The 25000-nt window shown below is 34.0% G+C and overlaps 4 protein-coding genes and 1 pseudogene across 9 annotated transcripts; 1 reads left to right on the top strand and 4 right to left on the bottom strand.

The window, feature by feature from the left end:
• Positions 1-930: 930 nt before the first annotated feature.
• Positions 931-4632, bottom strand: LOC107914962 (transcriptional corepressor LEUNIG_HOMOLOG). Of its 6 annotated transcripts, none has more exons than XM_041102391.1 (8): positions 4481-4632; positions 4013-4216; positions 3512-3522; positions 3110-3415; positions 2985-3039; positions 2758-2869; positions 2155-2223; positions 931-1250 (listed from the first exon to the last, which is right to left on the bottom strand). In XM_041102391.1, exons 4-8 carry the CDS (start codon positions 3172-3174, stop codon positions 1228-1230), a joined length of 324 nt encoding a protein of 107 aa, XP_040958325.1. In that variant the 5' UTR covers positions 3175-3415; positions 3512-3522; positions 4013-4216; positions 4481-4632; the 3' UTR covers positions 931-1227. The 6 variants fall into 6 exon arrangements, 5 of the variants coding, with proteins under 5 accessions (XP_040958325.1, XP_040958323.1, XP_040958324.1 ...); XM_041102389.1 differs by having other exon boundaries at positions 3512-3584; positions 4481-4629; XM_041102390.1 differs by having other exon boundaries at positions 3512-4216; positions 4349-4483.
• Positions 4633-9550: 4918 nt separating this feature from the next.
• LOC107915490 (protein MAIN-LIKE 1-like) lies at positions 9551-9988 on the bottom strand. The gene has a single exon (XM_016844644.1). It carries the CDS (start codon positions 9986-9988, stop codon positions 9551-9553), a length of 438 nt encoding a protein of 145 aa, XP_016700133.1.
• A 3717-nt stretch (positions 9989-13705) lies between these two features.
• On the bottom strand, positions 13706-17708 carry LOC107914963 (protein unc-13 homolog). Its single transcript, XM_016844038.2, has 5 exons — positions 16937-17708; positions 15908-16798; positions 15347-15796; positions 15073-15259; positions 13706-14994 (listed from the first exon to the last, which is right to left on the bottom strand). Exons 1-5 carry the CDS (start codon positions 17540-17542, stop codon positions 14021-14023), a joined length of 3108 nt encoding a protein of 1035 aa, XP_016699527.1. The 5' UTR covers positions 17543-17708; the 3' UTR covers positions 13706-14020.
• LOC121222230 (thioredoxin-like protein YLS8) lies at positions 15885-24787 on the top strand (annotated as a pseudogene).
• LOC107914965 (F-box/kelch-repeat protein At3g06240) lies at positions 18611-19880 on the bottom strand. The gene has a single exon (XM_016844040.2). It carries the CDS (start codon positions 19736-19738, stop codon positions 18647-18649), a length of 1092 nt encoding a protein of 363 aa, XP_016699529.1. The 5' UTR covers positions 19739-19880; the 3' UTR covers positions 18611-18646.
• Positions 24788-25000: the final 213 nt, after the last annotated feature.

The raw sequence follows: 25000 nt of genomic DNA, 5'->3' as shown, positions 1-25000 counted from the left end.
CATTGAAATGGTAAGTTATGTTCATGATTTACGAACTTACTAAGCATTATGTAGTTTTCTTTCCTATGTTTTATAGATTATCAGAAGCTCGATCGATTTGAAAGCTCGTCGGAGACCTATCACACTATTCAGCGATTATATCAGTAGATTTTGATGTTTTGGTCAAGGTTATAATGCATGTATAGGTAAATGTATGTTTAATGGTTAGTCGATGTTTATGGCATGGTTACATCGGCTCTCCCACAAATTGCACAAGAAGGGTCCGTCGAGACTCCTCATTTACAACATTCCACGTTAGCCAATAGGCATTCTTTGAGTACCAACCAAAGAAAATGACGAACCCAATGAGGACCATCGAAAGCTCAGACAAGCTTCCATTTGTCATCCGAAGGGTTAAGAGAATTTTCCAAGAGTATACTATAAGCGGATTTGAATGTATAAATACCATTTGGAAACCATTTCGATATAATAGCATCTTTACACTGCAGCAAAATAGGCTTTTAGCGGCGTTTTTTTAGGCGTGAAAGCGCCACAAAAAATGTCGCTATAGACAATGATGCTAAATTTTGAAGCGTTTATGTGATAAAACGCCGCTAAATTTTGCGGCGTTTATGTGATAAAACGCCACTAAATTTTGCGGCGTTAATGTGATAAAACGCCACTAAAGAACATGATATTTATCGGCGCTTAACCCACAAACGCCACTAAAGAACATGACCTTTAGCGGCGCTTTACCCACAAACGCCGCTAAACAATATGATCTTTAGCGGCGCTTTTATCACAAACGCGGCTAAAAGTGATTTTTAGCGGCATTTATGAAAAATCGCCACTAATTTGGCAGATTTGTAACATTCAATTTTCATCCATATACAACCCTTCCTGCAGCATGAAATCCAATAAAAAACAGTAAATCTAAATGATAACTCAAAGTCAACAAAAAATATATAACATAAATTGATAACCGAAGTATAATTCAAAATATTCTTACAATAATATTAAAAGTTATAATGTTAAAAATATTTTCTTTTACAATTATTGTATTAGTTAATGTTAAAAAACTAACTAATACAATAATGCTTTAAAAAACTAACTAATACAATAATGCTTTGATATGCATAACATACATAAGTAAATAGATATATCAACCTATTGGCACTAATTCAGCAATAATATTTGCTCTCTAGAACGACATTCCAGCCTTTTGGTCCAAGAGTGCCTCCAACCAAATCAGCAAGCTTGTTCACACCAGTCTACAACAAAAGAACATGAAGTAAGCTAGAGCAAACATATAAAGGCTGTGAAGTTCAATTGAATACTTAACCAAAAAATAGAATAGTTCAGTTGATGCTCCATAAAATAGAAGTCTAAACTTAAGTCAAATTTTCTTTATAGAACAGTTTTAAACAAAATCAATTAAGAAACAAAAGAGGTTCAGATGAAATTAAGCAAAAAGTTGACCACTTTTAATCAATTTTATAATAATTCGAACTTGTTAAGAACTACTGAACTATTACAACCACCATTACCAAATAATGATGTTAGCCGTAAATTTAACGAGAAAAGTATAAGATATGCACTTAAGAACAAAGGGATATAGAGACAATCAATGGTTGCAAATTATCTTGGTTATATAAAGCAGATGGTATGACAACTGTCACAAGTATATATAGAGACAATTTAGTTATTTATTTCTCTTAAACAAGAATTTGAAAGACAAATGAAAACTGGCTTTGTACTTCAGGTGATTCAACGGAATCATCGCTGTTCCTTGCTATCTAAAGATATTGGACAATTAACATTATTGTCAACTGTTCCCATAAATTCAAATAATTAGGAGAAAACAATTAATAAAGTAATAGTTATATTAAATGTTAAAGTAAAGATAATGGACAATTAACATTGAAATACATAGTTATATTTATTGTCAACTGTTTCCGTAAATTCAATTCATTAGGAGAAAACAATTAATAAATTATATTATATTATATTAAAATTAGATTTACTTTAGAGAAGTATAAATGTAAAAATACAATATAAAAAATGTTCAAGTAATTAGAATTAGAATTAAAATACTATATTAAGTTTAAAATGATATTTAACATTAATTGATTATTTGTAAAATTAATGATAACTTTTATAATATATGAAAATTACCTGGATGCAAAAGATATTTTTTTCCAATCCAAAAGAGTATTCTTGTTGTTTTCTGAGAAAAATTTCCCCCTAATTCACATTATAGGGAATCAGTCTCATCATCATCACGTGAAAGTATGCATGGACATACCTTCAAGGTTTAAATGGCTCAAAAGATCCATACTTTTCGCTCTATATAAAGAGGGTGACCTCAACTTGCAACATTATTATATATGGTGCCTTCATTTCTAAAGAGAAAAGAACCAGACAAAATAGAAACAGCAACTTCATGCAGTATTTTTTTAGAGTAGCTAGATTTAGCAAACGACAGTGCCAAACTTAGAAGCAAACACCTAACCTACTAGCTTTTCTTTTGAAAATTTTGGGATCATATTGGCCAAATTTAGAAGCACGTGAGTTGAATAAGGTAGGAAAGATAAGATGGACTGTGATGAAACCAAATATAAAAATTTTTGTAGAGGCTGAATAGAAATGACATAATGTTATAGTAAATCAATAAATCCATGACAAGATAATTAGAAGTTAGGTTATGGAAATGAAACTCATTACTATGCAGCAAGGTGAATGGTGCAAAGTGAATATAACACCAGTTACAAAGAGTACCTGTATTTCCTATTCCAGGTTTTGACTGCATGATTCCCTGTCCATAAATTGAGGAGGGATCCATGGGCATGGCTCTCTGTGGACCGCCTAAATTCACGTCACCTTTAATGCCCTGCAAGGATATATATATATATATACAAGACAAAAAGAGATTGATTGCAAAATGTTACAGCAAATACAGAAAGAACTTTTTCCAAGTAGCAAAAAAAAGTTAGTAGAATCAATGCCTGAATTTGTTGCAATGCTGCAGTTACACATCCTTGATTTCCTTGAACCAACTGACTGCATCAGAGACAATTTTGATTTGTCATTAACCAGAAAAATGTTAATCGCAACAGACAAAATACCTTACCTAAAATGTACAAGTATATTTACCCAGGATGATTTGTAGCTGATTTTAAAAGGGCCACCTAGCATCAAGAAGTGGCTGGGATGTCTCTGAATTCATTGCATTTGGGTGTTTCATGCGCTCTTCATACATTTTTGCTGCCAATGCACTTGCATTTGACTGCCCTAGCATTCCTTCAGAGCCAGTTGCATTTACAGGACCACCTAAAGAAGGATGATTAGGATCCCTGCATTGCATCTGAGCTTGACGCATCAGTTGCAACTGCTGCATCTGCAACTGTTGTTGCTCCTTTGCCTTGATTTGTTGTGCCTGTAAGTAAACCCATAGTGGTTCAAATCATTCGGTATAAATTGAAGAAATGACAAGGTACTTACAATAATACTTGCTAAAGTTGTAAGAAGTCACCTCTATGTATGCTGCAGCAGCCTCTGAATGCTTGTCATTTGTTCTCGATATAAATATGTCCCAAAAGACAGAACTAAGAAACATGAGAAAAAATATGCGTTGCTTTATTTTGATAGCTGACGTCTAATCCACCAGTTTGAATATGGAAGCAACAAAAATCATGAGAAAAATTTACATTTTTATCCTCCATGTAATGGGACAAACCCAACAGTCAAATTCATACTTCCATTCAAAGAGGCTTCAATAAAAAAAATATACCGTGCTTGACATGGTAAATCACATGGAAGCAAAAAATAAATCATCATTCTTAGTAAAACTGAAGGAGCAGAGGGATCACAAAAGAAGGCAAGTTTAGAAAGAGAAGTAAAACTTAATAAGCTACAAACAGAAACTAGAGTAATATCCTTATTACCCAAAACTGTTGTTCAAACAGTTAGAAGTTTAACCAGTTATACAGCTTAGCCTCCAAATTGAAATGTTCACAATAAAATAATAACTCACGTGAATACTGTAAAACAGAGACAGGACTAGACGTTGCGCCTGAATCGTATCTCCAGGTCCAGATAAATTCAATAAACCTCAAGAATTACTGATACGAGCCTCAAGCCATAAAGTTGCAACAGTTGTGTCTTCACCACCATCTATTACCATTTTGGAATTCCACATCAAGAATATTTTCACAGTCATGCGTAAAGCCCCATAGACCTGATACGAGTCAAAGAGAGAGATCAAAAATTATCAGAAACATAATATAAAATGGGGGAAAAAACTGAGATAGAAATGGTCAAATAAAGCAGAAACAAGTAAAAAGCAGCTGAGATAGCTCATGTATAATACTGTCACTACAAACAGAATCGAAGCTTGGAAACGAATCAGCGATTCAATGCCATCAAACAAAACGAAATACAAAATCGAAATAGAAAAGGGGAAATCGAGATCTAGGGATAGAGAAGGTAAAGGAAGAGGTACCTGGCGAAGTGAGCAGTTGCGAAAGGGGGGTTTTTTACAAAAATATTATAAAAAAATAAAAAAATAACCAAAATGTTATAATTTTTTTTATTTACCAAAATATTTTTTTATTTATCAAAATATATCAAAAAAAACCTGTAAAAAAATCTGTATCGATGTGACGGCACATTGGTCACGCCAAAGCCATTGGCGGCATCAATGGTGCCAATGCCATTGGCGGCACCAATTGTGTCATACTGATTGGCGGCACTACTTGTATTATAAAAACGAACTCTGTCCAGTTGAAAGAAGAAAAATTAGAAGAAAAAAAAAGAAAAAGAGGTGCTGCGTAAAATAAGAGAAAAAGAGAGAAAAAGAATGTATTTTTTTAAAAAAATTGATTATATTGTTGTTATTATTTTGTATATTTTGTAATATTTTTTGTTTTAGTTTAGTTATTAAGATTAATAAAACTCAAAATAATAGTATTAGTTAGTATTATTATTATTGTTGTTGTTGTTGTTGTTGTTGTTGTTAGTATTAAGATGTTATTAATGTATTAAGATGTAACTTAGTAATATTATTGTTAGCAAAAAACTAGTATTATTATTATGGTTATTTATTATTTTTATTTACCAAAATAAACTAGTTAGTAAAAAACTAGTATTATTATTATAGTTAGTTAGTTAGTTAGTTATTATTTTTAGTAAATTTAATAATTTTAGTGTGTATTATTTTGAGTATAAAATTATTAATATTATTAGTGTGTTAGTTATAAGGATTAGTGGTTAAACGGTTTTCATGTACAAAATTGCATATTGAAACATTAATTTTTTTAAGTAATTTAGTTACCGTTCGAGAATTTTTATGAGATTTTATTTTTTTTGACAGATTAAATATTGAAGATGGATGCTAAGTTTCTTGTATGCGTTTATTTCGATGGAGTCATCTTGACAACAAGTGTTGGATGTGTATTTGAATGTCGGCAACAAATAGCAATGAGATTTAATAGAAATGTATCGTTCGATGAAATGAAGGCAAGGATTAATGCAAAAATTCATAGACGTTGTGGGAGAAGGATATCAAAAATTTTCTACAAGTTTCCAGTTTCGACAAATCTAGTCAAATTCGTCGAAATGGAACTTGTGACGACGAAGACGTAGAGACAATGGTTGATCTCTACTGTGGGAATGGGAGTGAGAAGAATGCACCGATTCACTTATTTGCTGAGTTAGTCGGTATGGAGCAAAATGAATATGTTAATACATCTGATGAAGAAGATAGGGCTGAAGAACCGTGGATGGTGGCTCCAATATCATACGTTGATAGTGAATCAACTATGGGTGGGATCGGTATCGACCTGAATATTACACCCGATGTTGACATGGTTGGTGGTGAAGAAGAAGGTGCTGGCGAAGAAGAAGGTGGTGGCGATCATTGGGATGAAGAGGTCGATAGTGACGGTGATCCTGATGTGGACGATGTACCTGATGATATTGACAATGAAGATGTCAGCAACGATGAAGGCATTAACGCTTCTTCGGTCAGTGAGCAGATGCGGCGTATTTTGATACACAATAATTCTGGGCCACACATGTCGCTCATAGACCCCGATGCAGCGTATGTAGTTGAGTTTCCGAAGTACCCTGAAATAGTTCATTCTCACGGGCTGGCTGTAACATCTGATGATGATGAGTTATTCATAGGCTAGAGATTCAACTGTAAAGAAGAGTGCGTATATGCCATTAAACAGTACAACATGAAGATATCGGTGGATTATAAAGTCTCCGTGTCTACTCCGACAATATATGTTGGGGAGTGTTGGAAGGCAGCGGAAGGTTGCAATTGGCGGGTACGAGCTGCATTCTTTAGAAGTTCTCAGATATGGGAGATACGAAAATTTGTTGGTCCTCATACATGCACATCAACACGTATGACAGAAGATCATGGAAAACTTGATTCGAAAACTATTTGTACGTGTATCATGCCAATGGTGAAGGACATGCCGACCATTAAAGTTTTGGTACTTATTGCGAAAATGCAAGCACAATTCCAGTATCGAGTCTCATATCGGAAGGCATGGATAGCTAAACAGATGGCAATGGAGCAACTATATGGGGATTACAATTCGTCGTATAACGAGCTTCAATGTTGGATAGCTGCTATGCGGGAGTACGTACCGGGAACTGTGATTGAGTTACAGACAAGTCTATATTACGGCCCGGATGACCAGTTACAGCCGGCAAAAAGGATTTTCCATCGGATGTTTTGGACGTTCGATCCATGTGTGCAGGCATTTCCCCACTACAAGCCACTTGTGCAGGTGGATGAGACATGGCTATATGGAAAATATACACAGATCCTACTTCTTGCAGTTGCTCAAGACGGTAACAGAAACGTGCTCCCGATAGCATTTGCTATCGTAAATAAAGAGAACATGGAGTCTTGGGAATTCTTCCTCACAAATCTGCGGAGGTATGTTATTAGGAACGATAACATTTACATCATCTCCGATAGAGGGAATGGTTTAATTGTAGCTATTAGGCGTTCCGGTGTGCCGTGGAGATCTGTTTACTGCATTCGTCACATTGCGTCTAACTTCTATAAAGATTATAAGAATGCAGACTGGAAGAGACAAGTCATGGCAATGGGTAAATGATAACCTTATCTTTTCAATATAAGTTGTAATGTTTGATGTTATTGACTTACTAGAACTTATTTTTCGTTAATACGTATGCAGCGTACGAGTTAGAGCCACATATTTTCCGGCAAAGAATTATCCGACTTGAGAGTGACATGGAGGGGTAGACAAACACATCTTTCCGACAATGGTTGCGCACAATGGAGCCGTGGCAGTGGGCTCAAAGTTTTGACGAGGGCTTTCGTTATGGCCACATGACCACAAACTTAGTCGAGGGGATCAACGCTGTCTTGTTGAAAACACGTCATCTTCCGATTGCATCGGTTTTTCTGCTACTTTCTACAGGCTGGCTACTTTGATGCCAAGAATGGGTCAGCAGCAAGTCGACCAGATTCAGGCAGGACATGTGTTTGTCGAACATGTAAGGGATGCAATGGTCGTAAACTGTCGGTTGGCGAGGTCAATGAACGTGGAAATATATTCACGACGACTGGAAATGTTTCGAGTTACTGAGAACATCGGTCGTCGACCTAGGTCCTATGGAGTTGATCTCCGAAACAGACGGTGCGAGTGCATCAGGTTCGAAACACTTCGTTATCCCTGCGCGCATGTCGTGGCAGCGTGTGCTAAAGTGAACCTTGATGCTGAACAATATGTCGATGATGTGTACATGCTGGAGCGCACATTGTGTGTCTGGGAGAATGAGTTCCCCGTCCTGCCGAACCTATCTACGTGGGAGGTGCCGCCGATGACTTTCGAGCTTCTCCTAGACAAAGGGCTACGGAAGAATCCAAGGGGTCGTCCGCAGTCAAGCAGAATCCATAATGAGATGGACATTAGGGATAAATCTGATGGAAAGTGTTGTGGAATATGCAGGTTAAGTGGTCATAGCCGGAATAAATGCCCTAACCGAAACTTTCATGTTAGACAGTCGTCCGGATCGGGTCGAAATTGAGCTAATGCTGTAAAATTTTGATGTATATTGTTATAAAAAGTAATTTAATTAATAATAATTTTTATTATTCGGCTTATGCTTACGCTTAAATTGTATCCAAATTGTTTTCAGATTAAGTTATAAAATATCATGTGCGCATTTGGAATTATTAAGATTATATCGAAAATAAAGGCATTCATAATTCGATTCAGCTTTAATATAATGAAAAAATAGAATAATGGATATTTATACAAAAAATTTAGAAGTAAGCAAAAATTAAAATATAAATATTAAATTTATACAAAAAGTGCATTAAACCCATAAAATTGATGGTTCGATGGTGTTGTCCGGGGGGTATACCTACGCGGAGGTCGACGCTCACGGCCTGGGCGACGACCAACATCCTCATCGTCCGCAAGTGGGGGTGTGGCAAACATAGAAGAAAGGTCCTGTGGCTCGTTCGCCGCCGACGAACTTGAACCGGAATGAGTCCCATAATGCTGCGGATACGTATCGGACGGGCTGGGCATGCCGTACTGCGGCCGGGGGGATCCAAACAGTTCAAACTCGTAGGCGTATTCGCCCTCTGCGAAGCTTGGATAATATTCACCGCCCACCAAATCCGGACGATAGCCATGTGAATCCACATTTAACTGTGATTGTCCGGGATCTGGCTGGGGATCCTGCTCGGGCTCTGCCAGTTGCGGAGAATAATATGCCATCGGATCCGGATCTATCGAACTCTCTGCGTCCGATCCCCCAACTTGCTGCACGTACGAGGGGATTACAGTCGACTGGCCTCCAAGTAAATATGGCTTCCCGCAACTATAATACCATTGTGCATACTCTAATGATGGTTGCAGGTCGGTAGCCATAACCATCTGAGGAATTCGGCGCAATCAATCATTCCACAGTGCGACAAATTTCCGATGCTTAATTCCCCAATCCAATTGAACTCTTCCTCTCTTTGTCAAGCCGTGATCTTCTCCCACCTGGCACGGCGGATCCGGGATAGGTTGAATGCAGCCAAACTGCCGAAACACCCGATTGCCGTGATACCACTCGACGACGTTGAAATTTATAACTGGTGTGTTAGTGCACAATATGTGGGAATCAACGAGTGCGGACGAGGGTACAACATTTGTAATTTTCGGCCTCCGGTATGGCATCCATATAAACTGCATGAGTAATAACATTGTAACGAGTTAGACCGATAACATGTGAGTAAGATATAGAAATAGAATAGATGTCATGAATATTAGAATAGCAGCTTACCCCTTCCCGGGCATGCTGTTCAATCCTGAGGCGGTATATCGGGACATCACACGACTTCCCGATGCCTGGATGGGTCATCTACCTACAAAAAATAGTATAGGGTTTAGGGTTGGTAACATTACTCAATATATTATGACTACAAATAATGACAATTTATATTTTATCACCTGAGTGGCAGTGGATACAGATAGGGTTGGTGACTAACGGATGCCAAAAATGGCACCCGATAAAGCGCCAAGGACTACAGCAGTATGAGGCATCCGTCGATGTCTTTAACATGCGGCTCTGTCACCCGACAAAGCTCCCGGTACAGCGTTGCTAGAACGGCGGAACCCCAGCTATACGACCTAGCAGTGGACAAATCAGCTAGCAGGGGCAAGTACGACAAATGCACACTGTCGCCCTTTGCATCAGGCATGAGTACTGCCCCTATCATATGCATGATGTACGCTCGAGCAACGCACATCAACTCACCTTTAGTGGTGGTCGCTGATAATTGTCTAATTTTGGCTTTTAGCCATGTAAATTTTATGCCGGAAAAATATTTATCACCGTCCTCTGGTGACTCTTCTAAGAGTTGATAGCAAAGTGCAGCCTGATCATTGAATGAAGATATTCCCGTTACAGGACTCCCATCAATTGGGAGCCCAAGCTGCACTGCAACATCCTCCAAGGTCATCGTGCACTCTCACACGAAAAATGGAAAGTGTGGGTCTCCGGACACCACCGCTCCACTAGCGCAGATAATAAATCAAAGCACAAGTCGGAGGACCGGATCAATGCTACTGACCCAAATCCGGCTAGCTCCAAGTACGGCATCAATCGTGCATCCGGAGCTATCTTTAAAACACTCACACGGCCCCTTAATACTCGGAACGAGTCCTGATAGTGTTAAATTACAGAAAAATATTACGATAACATAATTTATTTGTATATACTGCGTATATCCTTTTTAAATAAATAGAACTCCTGATTAACAAATAATAAATCATACCGCGTTATTAGCCGCATCAGATATGTGTCTAATATCGCTTCAAATCAATGGAGCCATTGCGATGCCTGCAAGTTGAAAAAAAAAGTTAGTAAAAAAATCTTACTTCGGCCATTTATTCGTATTTTTTTCTCCGCATTTTATTCCTTTAAAAAATATCATAATTTCTAATTTTATAATTTTACATTATTTCAGTGCATAATGTTTGAAATTTATTAATCTAGTGTGTTATTTAAATTAATTTAGTGTAAAAAAATAACCCTTACCCCTGCCCTTGCTCGTATTATTTTCTCGATTTTTATTACTTTAAATAAAAATATATTATTCTCGTATTTTATTATTTTATATTATTTCAGTACATTTTCTTTGAAATATTTTGTATTAATTATTTCTGAATTTTAAAAAAGTTAGTAATACACTCTTACTTCTGTCATTTGTTCGTAATTTTTTTCTCCGCATTTTATTACTTTAAAAAATATCGTAAACTTAGTCTTTTATAATTTTATATTATTTCAATGCATAATGTTTGAAATTTATTAATTTAGTGTGTTAAGGGGAAATAAAAGAAAATAATAAATAAGGAGGGATTAAAAGGTAATTTGCCACATATTGGTGCCTCCTTTTTATTCCCCTCCATCACCTTTTTTTCCTCTATTATTTTGGTAAATAAAAAAAATTATAATATTTTGGTATTTTTTTATTTTTTTGTAATATTTTGGTAAAAAAATCCGAAATAAACCCTTTCCCCTGCCCTTTGGTCGTATTATTATTTTCCCGATTTTTATTACTTTCAATAAAAATATATTATTTTCATATTTTATTATTTTATATTATTTCAGTACATTTTGTTTAATTATTTGTATAAATTATTTCTGAATTTTTAAAAAAATTTAATACTACACTCTTACTTCGGCCATTTATTCGTATTTTTTTATCCTCATTTTATTATTTTAAAAAATATCATAATTTTTTATTTTATAATTTTACATTATTTCAATTTATTATGTTTGAAATTTATTACATGTACATTTTTCGCATTTTATTATTTTCGATAAATATACAATTCCCGTTTTTTCTTTTCGTATTTTATATTTTCTTAAACATACTTCTTTGTCATTTTACTTTTAATGCTATTTTCCTAAAATTTTAATTTCAAATTCCTAAGTAAATTTCATAAAAAAAATTCTCTAATCAACATACAATGTACATACCATTATTTTTTCATTCTAATTATATTTCATAAAATATATATGCTAAATAAAATAATAAAATAACTATAATGTACATAACACAAATTTTAAACACACAAATATTACAAAAAAATTAAATTTATAAAAAAAAATTACCTTTTTTTTTCTTTTTTTTTCCTTCCTTCCCTCTTCTTCTTCTTTTTTTTCTGTTCTCCTTTCCTTTTCTTTCTTTCTTTCTTTCTTTTTTCTTCTCCTTTCCTTTTCTTCTTCTTTCTTTCTTTTTTTCTCTTCTCCTTTCCTTTTCTTTCCTTCTTTTTCTTTCTTTCCTCTCCTTCCTTCCTTTCTTTCTTTCTTTCTTTCTTTCTTTCTTTCCCTCTCCTTCTGCCCCCCACCACTGACCCCCCTATTATACATTGGTGCCGCCAATGGTATTGGCACCATTGGTGCTGCCAATGGCTTTGGCACCTTTGGTGCCGCCAATACCATTGGCGTGACCAGTGTCCCGTCACATCGGTGCAGATTTTTTTTGCAGGTTTTTTTTGTTTTTTATATATTTTGGTAAATAAAAATATATATATTTTTTGGTAAATAAAAAAAAGTTATAACATTTTGATTATTTTTTATTTTTTTATAATATTTTTGTAAAAAACCCGAAGGGGGGTTTGGTGTTTTGAGTTATGAGAAGGGGGTGAAAAGTGGCGCTCTGTTTTGATAAAAGGGTAGAGCTGAATGAGAGATATTGGCAGGGTTAGGGTTTAGGATGATAAGTGGGCGGGCTTCCAATCTTTCCCATTATCCATTCAAATTTTTTTGTGGAAAAAAAAATAAAATGATGTTTTGCGGCGTTTTTCAGAAAGCGCCGCTATTTCTTGATCTATAGTGGCGTTTCTTAAAAAGCGCCGCTATTGCTCGACCTATAGCGGCGTTTTTCAAAAAGCGCCGCTAATGCCTCTAAATACCACGTTGTGCTTATTTTTTGCGGCAATTTTAAAAAAGAGCCACTAATGCTCGATCTATAGTGACGTTTATCAAAAAGCGCCGCTAATGCTCGATTCTATAGCAGCGATTTTAAAAAAGTGCTACTAATGCTAGATCTATAGCAGCGTTTTTTAAAAGGCGTCGTTAATGCTCGATCTATAGCGGCGTTTTTTAAAAAGCGCCGCTAATGCTCAATCTATAGCGGCGTTTTTAAAAAGCGTCACTAATGCTCGATTTATAGCGGCTTTTTATCCAAATGCCACTAAAAACCTATTTTGCTATAGTGTTACCAACCAGAGAATTCAGAGCCAGGATTCCGACAATATAAGAAAGAGTGTCACTATCCAAAAAAGCAACGTAAATAATCCCAGTTCCAATTTTCATCCGTAGAAACAACCTTGTTCAAAGTGATAGAAACAACAATAAAAGATGGGAACCAACAAAAACTGATAAAAGGGCCCACATCCACTATCCAATTATCAGTCCAAAATTTCACAAGATTCTCATCACCAACAGACCAGAGTAGACTTTGGCATAGTAGAGGTCAAACTTTTGAAAGCGATCTCCAGAAAGAACATTTACTACAATAGATGTCTTTTGAAATTACCTTAGTAACCTTATGTTTTGCTCGGAGGACTCTAACCCATAATGTTTCCTTATTAGTAAGAAGATTGAAACTCAGCTTAAGCATAAAAGAATCGTTATGTTCTTTAAGACATCGTAATCCAAGACCCCATTAGACAAGGGTTGGCAACAATCTCCCCAATTAACCAAAGACATCTTCTTTCTAGAATCAGTACTCCCCTAGATAAAACCCCTGACAATTTTCTCAATTTTTGCACAAAGACCACGAGGAATCTTCACAGTTTGCATAAGATAATTGGGTATCGACAACAGAATAGCTTGAGCTAAAGTGACTCGTCTAGCCATTGAAAGCATATTAGCATTCCAACTATCCAACTTCTTCCTAACCTTGTCGACTATAAAATTGAAGGTATTCTTAGTGACCCGCTTATGAAACAAAGTCATTTAGTATAATACAACATTAACCATAGATATTTTATCATTAATTATTTTATACTCAAGTTGTGACCTATTAATTAGATATTAACCTTCTTCAAAAATAGCTTCAGATCGAATTATAGTTGTAAAAAAAACATATATCATTTTTCATTACAAAAGTAAAAAAAGTGATGAGTTATATAGATGAATTTGTACATAAATTTCGTAATTTTTATTCTATCATTAATATGTCGATGATTTATTGAAATTAGATGGAACAACAAAAAAGTAATATTTACAATTTTTGAAAGAAAGAATAAAGGATTTTGAGAAGAAATGTACTATTTTGAGATAAAACTATCTCAAAATAGACCCTAACGCTACAAAGAATTAAACAGGCATAAATGCCTTGTATAACCCCCCATAAAGACGTTGATATAAACATTAAGTCAAAAGTTTGAAGACAATATTAGATCAACTGAAAATGGATGCTAAAACAAACCCAAACCAAAAATCTGTTGTTCAAATGAATACATTGTCGTCTTTCATATCATTTCCTTTTTGGCAATTGAAATTCCCTTTTCAAGAACTGATTGGCTTCTCGATCATTCCTATGGCATAAAACCCTGAGTATTGTATTAGGATCTCCACTATTCCACTTTCTTGTTGTGGGTGGCATAGGTAGCTTTTGGCCTGGGCTAGTGGCACCTGTTCCACTGGTTTCACGACTGATGATACTCAAATCTTCAGCTAATTGTTCAGTGCTTTGACCCATCAATGCTATCACCCCTTCAATTGGTTCAGCCTCACTTTGGACCACGTCCTCAGGTATCAACCCTTCACCACAAGTACAAAACACCCTTTTCAAGCTCTCAAAATCTTCCTCAATTATCTCATGGTCTGATCGTTCGAAGAACCTAGAAGGTCCCCCAGCAAGCAACACCAATACAAAGGCTTCGAACGATGCTTTCATAATTTCTTTAGTTGCTAATGCTTGAGCCTTGTCAGTGAGTATTGCTGTAAGAAGCGTGAGGTTCTGCTTTAGGACTTTGATCAAAGGTCTAATCCTTGCATTGCCTACTTCCCCCACGTAAAGACTTTCATAGAAAACCAACTTCGAGTCGAGGAAAACGAGACGGTAAGCAGCGACTTCGGAGACGTGATCACAAGCCGATTGGATCAATGTGTTGACATGTTTGAAGTGGGAAGGCGAAGTACCGCAGTGTTTGTGACTGTCGCCAAGATGAGTTCGTGTGGTTGAGACTTTAGGTGAGAGGGTGAGAGTTTTATCAAGGGAATGAAGGTGAGAGATGAGGTAGTGTAAGGTATTAAGGCGGACGTAAAGGCGTTGCGTACCACGGCTCATCGAGGGGCGAGTGTGGTTTCTCTCACTGGTAATAATTTGATGCATGTCCTGTATTCCAACACTACAAGGATTGGCCTTTCTCCATAGTTTGAAGAACTTTGAATCATTGTTACACCTTGTTAGAGGAGGAAGTTCTGGCAGATGACTTTCTTTTGACCCTAAAAACAATGTGACAGCCATTTATGAGTAACAAGAAAGGTTTCCCAAAAGAAAAGAAGAGTTTTATGAAATCTCACCACATGATGCTACAAAAGTAATGTATTCTTGGAAGATTAGCTTTAAGCCTTCAGCTAGATCAAGAATCAAATCATCTGTAATGCCAATTGGAATGTCAAAGAAATCTTTCACCATTTGATTGGCCGATCTCATTAGCTCCATACATGATTGTGTATATGGCTCAGATTTGGACTTTGGGTTCCATGTCTGCAACATAAAATTTCCAACCAATTAGCAAGTTCAAATCATAAATTATTAGTTTTTAGCTTAGACATAGAAAAAAGATCGACTGACTTCAGTTTCTTTTACTCTACATAGTAACTCTTTCTCTTTCTTTAGCCTTTCATCTATCCATTGTCTCAAGAGCTTCAATCTGGTTGAATCAAATTCATATGGGATCATTTCTCTGATAATTCCTTTGCCTCCATCATCACACTCTTCTGAATCTTCAACCACCATTTGAACTAAAACCTTTTCCACCTTTTCAGCTCTTTGTAGCACCCCAACTATCTCATCGGTTAGCATAATTGTCTCAGCTAAATATTGCTTCAACACTGTTCCATAGCATTGGTGTAATGTCACTGCTGCAACTCCACCTGCAATTGGATGCCATTTCTTCAATATAGGGCTAAATAACTCCCTCTCCTTTGCAGCCAAATCCTCAGTTTCCTTAGCTAAATCAAGTAGAGCTACACTTGGTCCTCCATTTTCTTCTGTATGTTTGACATTTTCATTTTCTATCATCTACAAACCAATTAATGAAGAAGTAACAATTAAACAAATATATATAGATATATATACAGAGCAAATGAGTAGCAACTTTTAGGATAGTTGCTTACAAGTATGATTACCCACCTTTGCAAAAGCATTTTTCACAGAAGATCGAATGTAACGATCTAAGCAATCGCTGGTGGAATCGACGAGCATTACATCTCCTTTCTTACTCCCTTCCCCTTCCCCTTCCATGATACCAACATCTTCACTCAAAACCTTTGCTGAAAACAATGCCAAAGGCAAAAGATTTTCGATCTCATCAATATTTCCTTTATTGAAACATTCATGGTAGTAAAGTAACCTCTTTTCAACCCAACTCTTTATTGAAACCAACATAGAAGACAAAACTTTCACATATGTTGTCTCTTTGTCTGGTTTTCTAGCATCAATTTCCACCTCTGTCAACATAGTATATGCAGCAGAAAGAAGTTTAGGCTCTATCTGGTTAGTCACAACATATTGCTGAAAAAGAACCCAAGTGAAACATGCATTGTGGATTGACCTATTGATTCCTAATATTGACCATGTCTTCTTCATTAACTCCAGCAACTCATCAACCTCATCAAGGACCATTATCTCTTCCTTAACATCAAATATGGCTTGAAGGAGAGATATGTACATGTGAATGTTGAAAGGGTACCCATCAACCCAGTGGCACACATCTGTGGGAGTACCATTGGTGCCTCTCCAAGCTAAAGAAACAACAACGTTGCACAATGATCTCATCATGTCAGAGTTCTTGCTCGTGTCGATCGGATTTAAGTCACCGGCTCGGATTATCTCGCGTAGACGTATTACTAAAGGGTTGGATTTATCTGTAGGGATTGATGGGTATAAAAGTAGACCTACTTCTAAGATCTTGAGTTGACGCTTTTGCCAAATATGGTACTCATACAAGTCATTGAATTCTGATGATTTTAAATGCCGAAGAAGCTCAAGTGGAAGAATGATGGTCTCGGGCCTCCTACCCATCTGTCCAAAACCAATATGGATTTAGCATTAAACTTCAATATGCTAACCTAAATTGCTTCTAAATTTATAGTAGTTTTGAGTATATATAGATGATATATAATACAAAACAATCTATGAAATGCTTATAAATGTACGTACTTGGCCAACAAGGGTTCTCATGAGACTCTTTCTAAGCCTATTATCACTTTGCTCCGTCACCCTCATTTGTTGCTTCATAATCTCCGCCGACGTCAATGGTCGTCTCGAGTTTAGCGGTTTCAACGTAGAAAACCCTAATCCAGCTGCAGGGCTAAAACCAGAAATGGAAGCACTATGTCCATGATGAGAAACAGGCGATGATGGTGACGACCCACCACTGCCACCGCCGCCACTATTGCTAAAGCCCATGGCACAAATTGACATCCTCCTGGAATATGTTTTTTTCATCCTCTTCAACCCCAAGGCTCTTTTAATCTTACTCGTAGGGTTTATGGTCGCCGCCCCATTATTGGCTCGCCTGCCCGGTGAGCTAGGCCCGGAGCCGTTTCCTCCATCTCCATTATCATGTGAAGAGTGAAAGGTTAAAACATTTCGTCCTCCGAAGCCCGGCGATGAACGACAAGCTGTGAAGAATATTTCGTAGGCAGCTTCACGAATGTCATCACAATCGAGACCTTCTAGCTTGCCGAAAGGCCATGCAAGGTCCATAGAAGGGTTGGTGGTGGGGGGGGCATGGAAGAACTCCCGCCCTGATTGGTGGGGCATGCCTGAAAGGGGCTAGGGATTAAGGAAGGGGACTCAGAATCAGAGATTTTGTCGGTCATCAATGACCACATTTTTGTGTTAAGGGAAGAGAAAAGAAGACAAAGCAAAACGTAAAAGAAAAAAAAACAAACGTATTTGGTTTGTTGAATTTGCCATGAAAACCAGCAAAGACAGGTTGTTAATCTCACTTAAGATAGCAATTTTCAATTTAATAATTTATTTTTCACTTTTTTATCTGATTTTCTCTAGAGTATCAAATATTTTCTATAATTAGATCCCACAAATATAGTTTTTATATTTGTGAAATACTCTCCTTTTCTATCTTTTTCTTTAGTCCCCAAATTCTTTGATTTTTAAAAAAAGGACTTATATAGTTATTGTCTAGGACACATATTTATATTCAAATTGGTTAAATTAAACTTTAAAATTTGTATTTGTCCTAGTATTATTTTATTAAAAAAATATAAGATAAAAACATTCTCCTATTAATATTTCTTATTTTGTATATAAAAGTGTATTTTAATAATTTTTCAAGTGAGTGATTCGTGACACCAATTTAATTAAAAATTTAATATAAAGTTAGATTGAACAATATCATTGAAATGTGCTACAATATCACACAAAATAAAACTTTTAACTACCAAAACACAGATATATTACAATTGAAGCACATACAGAAAAATAATTTTCCAACCAAATTAATACATGTTAGAGGTTCATTGTTGTCTTTGTCAACAATATCATTCTAGTATTTTCCTTGAAATTACTATATGTCTTGCCATTAATTCACTATACCGGTTAATCAAATAGTCTTTGAAGGTCTTTAAGAAAAAGTCGATACTTGTGAATACAAAGTTATTATAGCATAGCTTATATCATATAAAATTAAATGTATACTATAAGATAAACATTAAAGAAAGAGGTTAAATCGTCTATATTTAAAACTTTAATTAAGAAACATTAAATATTAAATTAAAATAATATGGTTTTTAAAAAAATAGAAATTAATAATAATAAACTTAAAATAAATTTTACGAATATGAATAAATTTAACTTGAACAGTAATTATATCGAAATTAAAAACATATCCAATCCTCATAAATTTTAATCTGATATCTCTTTCAACTCCCAGTTCCATACATTAGGTGAAACAAGGCTCTCCACATATGTCTCTATTTCCAGTTTCCCCCTGCCATTGATGCCATGGATTACAATCTCCCTGTGTGTATCTTCTCTTGGATTGTAAACAATCAATCCTTCATTAATCACCAACAAAGCTTCATCATTCTTCAAGAAACACAAAGGTCTCAAGTTCAAAAAGGGGACGCCGATCACGACTTTAGTCCATGATTCTTTCACACCGTATTCCTTCATAACCCAGAAATCTTGTTGCTCCCCTAGCCAACAAAGACATCCTCCTAAAACCCCAACTGCAGTCACATTCTCTGCATCATCATATGGTCGAGGCAATTCCCGGAACTTTCCTTCAGCAAAATCGAATGCAACGATCAACCTTGGCATCGACACTAATGGAGAATCCTTACCTCGAGCAAACACCCAATGGACAGCGCCATTGAGGTGGACACCCGAATCACTGTTAAATCTACGGTAAGAGAATCTTTGGGCTCTTCTCCAAGTATCTGTTTTCAATGAGTAGACATAGACAATGGATTCATACATGATTTTGACAACATTGTAATCATCAAAAGAGTGATCATAACCGAAACCATATATCGGGGGTCGAGAGACACGATCGTCTAAGGACCGGTTGATGTCGATGTATAAGTTGGGTATTCTTTTCACTTTCTGCTCCCTTGTAGCAGGGTTGAACAGAACAAGTTTTTCCGGTTCGAGAGATATGCATAAGAGGCCATTAAAGGAGCCAATGAACTTGACTTTGTCAAATGAACTTATCAATGGAAAATGGAGCTTCACCGCCATGACATCGTTAGATGTCATAGCATCACACTGCACATGATACAGAGACGGTGTTGAGCTCGAGCGGAGAATGAGCTTCTGCCTCTGGTGCTCAATGTCTTTATCTATGATTGCTAAATTGAGATGCCTTTTGATGAATGTGGGATCAGAGATAAGCAAACACCAGAGCTTGCAAACACATTTGAACCGACAAATAGACTTAACTGGCAATCTCATGAGTATTTCAACGATGATATCCGAAGAAAGTTTGCTCTGCATTGCAACTCCTTACGCTGTAAACAAGAAAATGAAAGAATCATGGGTGATATTACTGCAGGTGACAACTGATGAGATAAGAAACATGTATAACATAGAAATACTAAGCATATGCAGAAAAATAAAAGAGAACCAGACAATGAGAAATGGTTTTCTTCTTATTTTTGATGGATCATTTTTTGTACATTTATACTAGAGATTGAGAGCAAATAACAGATTTTAGTCATAGAGAATGAGAGGAGAAACGTGGAGCAATCTGTTGAAGAGAATGAAAACAGAAAAACAGAAATTTCTTAGCTGTTGTGAATGACGACAAAGGTTAGGAGCCTCCACTGGTCATTTGACACCTGTCTATGCTAGCAACGTTTCCTTCAACATGATGCATATAAAAACACAATAGGTGATACTAACAATGGAAATCCGCATAAATTTTGAATTTCACCCATAGTTTAACCCTAAACCCTTGAATCTAACGAAGGCTCTAATGAAGGCAAATCCCTAACATATAAGCTTCAAACATAAGAGGCAGACGACACAAATAAAGAGTAAAAAGATTACGAATCCATCTGAAGAGCCCAAAATATAGCCATTACAACCTCGTTTTTTCATTGAAAAAAAAAACCATTTTTTTTCACTCAGCATCCGTCGTCAAAGAACCCAAAACATGGATTATTATATAAATTTTAAATAACTTATTTTGTTAAAATAAATTTATATAATAAATAAAAAGCATTAATTTTTATTTAAATTATGTTCTCACTAACAAAAAAAAGTAAAATTAAAAAAATAAATTTGTTTTAAATATCAAATTTTAATTATTTATGTAATAAATGATTTTATATTTCATATATAAAATTTTATAAACAATATTATAATTATATTATTTATGAATTATTATGATTAATTTATTAACAATTAAGAAAAGAATAAAATAGTGAACGAGTATATAACTTACAATATATTCTTTTTTATAGTTTGTACAAATACTTTAATAATAATTAGAATTTTTTTTATTAGCACTACATTTGAATAATAAAAAATTAATATCTATTAATTATTAGTTTTAATAATGCTGCTTTGTATTAATTATATGAAGTCAAATAATATTATATATTGAATATAATAAAAATTTTATAATTATTATTTAAAAACTATTATAATTTTGAATTGTGAAATAAGTTAATATATTTTAATGTTGTTCAAGAATTCGAATAATAAAGATTAATATACTAAGTAGAATAATTGAAAATACATTATTTAATTTTTTTTAAATACACATGTAAAATCACGCGCAATACAATTAACATTAGAATTTAGTATATATAAAAGCACGTGTTTAGAGAAATTTTTTAATTGACCAATATAGCCTTTTTTTGTTCATTATTTTACTTAATTTTCCATTTAAATTATTTTTATTATTTATAAGATTTACTAAATTTAAAAATAAGAATTTTAATTTTACTAAAATATTTTATTAAATAAATTTACTTGATAAAATATTTATCATACTTATAAATAAGAATTTTGATTTCACTAAAAAATTTTTATTAAATGAACTTATATAATAAATAAAAAAGTTAAACGTTATATTTATTTAAACTATTAAGTTTCCATTAAAAAAACTAAATATATATTAATTTAGTTTTAAATAATAAATTTTAATTATTTATATTAATTATACATTATTTACGAACTATTATGATGCATTTATTGACTATTAAGAAAATAAAAAAAATTAGACAGTGCAAAGTTTAATTTACAATATATCAATTTTTATAGTTTGTATAAATGCTTTAATAATGATTATGATTTTTTTATTAGCACTATATTTGAATTACCAAAATAATTAGCGTGCTTTCATTATTTTTATAATATGCTTAATTGACATATTTTTACTATTTATTTTTATTAATTTTGGACATGAGTTCTACTAATTTTACCACTTAATTAATCGTTTTCTATGTAAGTACAATAATTATCCAATGTGTCGGAAAACAAGTTGAAATATGGATTACTAGAAAGAATTAGCATGGAAGATAGAGTGGTGCATAAGAATTGTAACACCCTAAAATCGTTATGTTATAAAAGTAGTATTAAGTGAGAATTGTGCATAACGGATTTCTTGGTAAAGTAAAATAATAAATATAAATGATAAAAGAGAAGGTCAATGGATGCCAAAGAAAAATTGAATTAAGAAGTATGTCGTGATATATTAATTTAAGGAAATGACTAAATTGTAAAGAAGTGAAAATTTTTTGGTGTCCAAATATAATTATTCAAAATCTAAGGGGTTAAATGTAAATATGGGAAAGTTGAAAGACCAAAAGTGAAAATAACCTAAATTTTATTTTTCACACAAAATTGGTAAGTAGGGGCCAATTGAATAAGTGGAGAAAGATGAGAGACTAAATTGCAACTTTACTAAAAGTGAATAGTGATTCAAGAATGAAACTGTAGAGAATTTTGAAGGGCAAAATGATTATTTCTCAATTTAGATAATTATCAATTATTGAGGTGTAATAATTAAGGATTTTTGGTGTAGAAATCTTATTGGTTAAAATATTTTATTATTTTACTGTTATTTTATTTTAAGATATTTTTATATTGATTAATGATTAAGTAAAAGATGGAAAATCCATTCAAAAAAAAAAGTAAAAGATGGAAAGAAAAGAATTCTCTCCATCTTTCTTTCAAGTTCATGCCACCACCATCTATGGAGAAAAAGAGTTTTTTTTTCTTTGCAATTTGGTCATTTCCTTGAAATTCTATTAAAATTTTTAGTAAAATCAAGCCTCCATCAATCTAGTAAACTTAACTTTCAAGAAGGAAAATTGTATATTCATGTTGCAGGAGAGAGAAAATAAAGGTAAGCTTGAAATCAAGAGAACAAGGTATGAATTTCATGGTTTCATCATGTTTTTAAGTTTAATCTTGTTAGAAAAGTAAGGAAGTGATGTTAAAGTAGAGAATTCTCATGAAAAATTTTATGTTCTTGACATGTTATTGGAGAGAGAGATAGAGGAAGTGATTCAAGTAACAAAGAAAAGAGAAAAACAAGTGATTTAATTAGTAAAATAAAGTGTAAAATAATTTGATATGTGAAATAATTGAAGTGAAATATGGCAATGAAATAAACATAAAGTGATGTTGAATTAAATTATAATAAATATTGTATGTTCATGATGCTAAGGACTAAATCATGAACTTTGTGAAATTTATTATTGAAATAAGAAAAGTGAAATGTATATAAATTAGACATTAAAAATAATATATTATGATGAATTAATGGATTAAAGTGATATGTGATAATGCATATTGAATTTCGTGGTAAAAATGACTAAATTAAAAAAATACGTGAAAGTTTTATATGTTATTATTTGATAAGTGAAAATGATATAGAGAATGCAAAATATAAGGTGCATTGTGAATTAATAATTTACTAAATAAATTTTTGTGATTTTTACAAATGAAATTACAATTATTCTTTAAATCATGGAAAAATGAGGATTAAATTAAAGAAGTGCAAAAGTGTAATTAAATTGTGAAATATATATTAACATGAATAAAGATGAAAATGAAAAGATAATATTTTTGAAAATCTTAATGCTTGAACTTTTATGTACGTGTAATGTTAAATAGTAAACTCGAATGAAAGGAATGAGAAAGTGTAATGAAATCGTAATAATCGTGAAATAAAACATTCATGATTAATTATTGTAAATTTGGTATCGTGAAATGCCCATGTAGACTAGTGTTGAATTTCGTGGATATAGTTGGCATGCCATAGGAACCCGAGCACTCCCGTGTTAATCGTGACATGCACTTCGGTGCTACTCTGTTTTGTTATGATATTGTACTTTGGTGCCCGTGCTCTCAACACTTATTGCTTCGCATATCGTGTTATATTTCGTCTATCCATCTTGTTCAAACATGTTTATCAATGGCTAAAAAGTCGTGGTAAGTGAATTTGGTAAAAGTTTTGCTCCTGGTAATCAGTGAAATGATAAAATTAGTGAATCAAAGTATAATTAAATTTTGTAAATATGGAATAACCTATTGATTATTAAGATATATTCATGAATTATATTAGTAATAATGTTTATGATAAATAAAAATCAAAGAAATGGTAATATATGAATTCATGGGTACTTACTAAGCCTTAACGAGTTTAACGCGTTATTTTTTTAACGCGTAGGTGAAAGATCGGATTGAAGTTCTCGTTCAAAGTAGCGACCTTGACACATCTCATCACATCATCAAATCTTGCTAGAAAAGGAGTATGGAATAAATTTTATGGTATAGGGTATGACATGTACCTATCTAATGAAGTAAGAAAGTGTCTAGTTGTTCTAGTATTTGAGTTTAATGTGTTTAGAACGGTTAATATGAGGTATTACATACTTTATGAGCTTTTGTTATTGTTTGGAATGACCATGGAGTTTTAAGGAGGAAACGCCTTGAGTATCTTGATTGTGTTGCTCAATTTTATGACATTCCAGACACTAAGTGATCTGCTGATGAGATTAATATGCTTTGCCAGGTTCCTTTATCCCTTATTTAGTCTCAAACTTGATTGACAACCTTCTATGCCTGATTTAACAACGGCATTTTTTTCTGTTTGTTAGATTGTCATTGATTGTCCTAGGATCGTTCCTGATGTCCCTTTCTTTCAGCAAGCTAAAGTTCAAAAATTCATGGAGCGCATTCTTTATCTTATTATTATTTTGCAGTCGATTAATTAGTTATATTATTTTCATTTTCAGATGGATGAGATGCTTGCTTCTGTCGCTGAAACAATAGAGAACTTTGTAACGGAAGTACCTGATATTAACACGATGTATGAGCTTTACTATCCATTGAAAGCGATGTTTTTTTTCCAGAAACAAGCACATTATGATTGCTCTTAGCACTGATAATAACAACAAGATTAATTGGGCTCTTAAGGACAAACAGGAGCTCATAGACATCATTGAGACTGTATACCGTGGAGTAAGGAAAGGTCGTGGTCTGGTAATTGCTCCGAAAGATTACTCGACAAAGTACCGCTATTAAGTATTCTTGCAACTTGTAGTTGATCAGAAAAATTTTCTGGTCATATTTCGCGAATTTAATACAAACTATTTTCATTATGAATTGTGTATGTAGATGTGTGTGTCATTTGCAATGCTTGTATGAACGTGGAGGATAATCCAATTTGAAATGAAACTTTGAAATATATATTTTATGTGCTCTTTGATGCTTGTTTGCAGTATAGCACTTTGGCTT

Source organism: Gossypium hirsutum, chromosome D10 (assembly GCF_007990345.1).
Source record: "Gossypium hirsutum isolate 1008001.06 chromosome D10, Gossypium_hirsutum_v2.1, whole genome shotgun sequence".
Taxonomy (NCBI): Eukaryota; Viridiplantae; Streptophyta; class Magnoliopsida; order Malvales; family Malvaceae; genus Gossypium; species Gossypium hirsutum.
The sequence above is the reverse complement of the archived record's forward strand: the minus strand, read 5'-3'. Positions and strand labels throughout refer to the sequence as shown.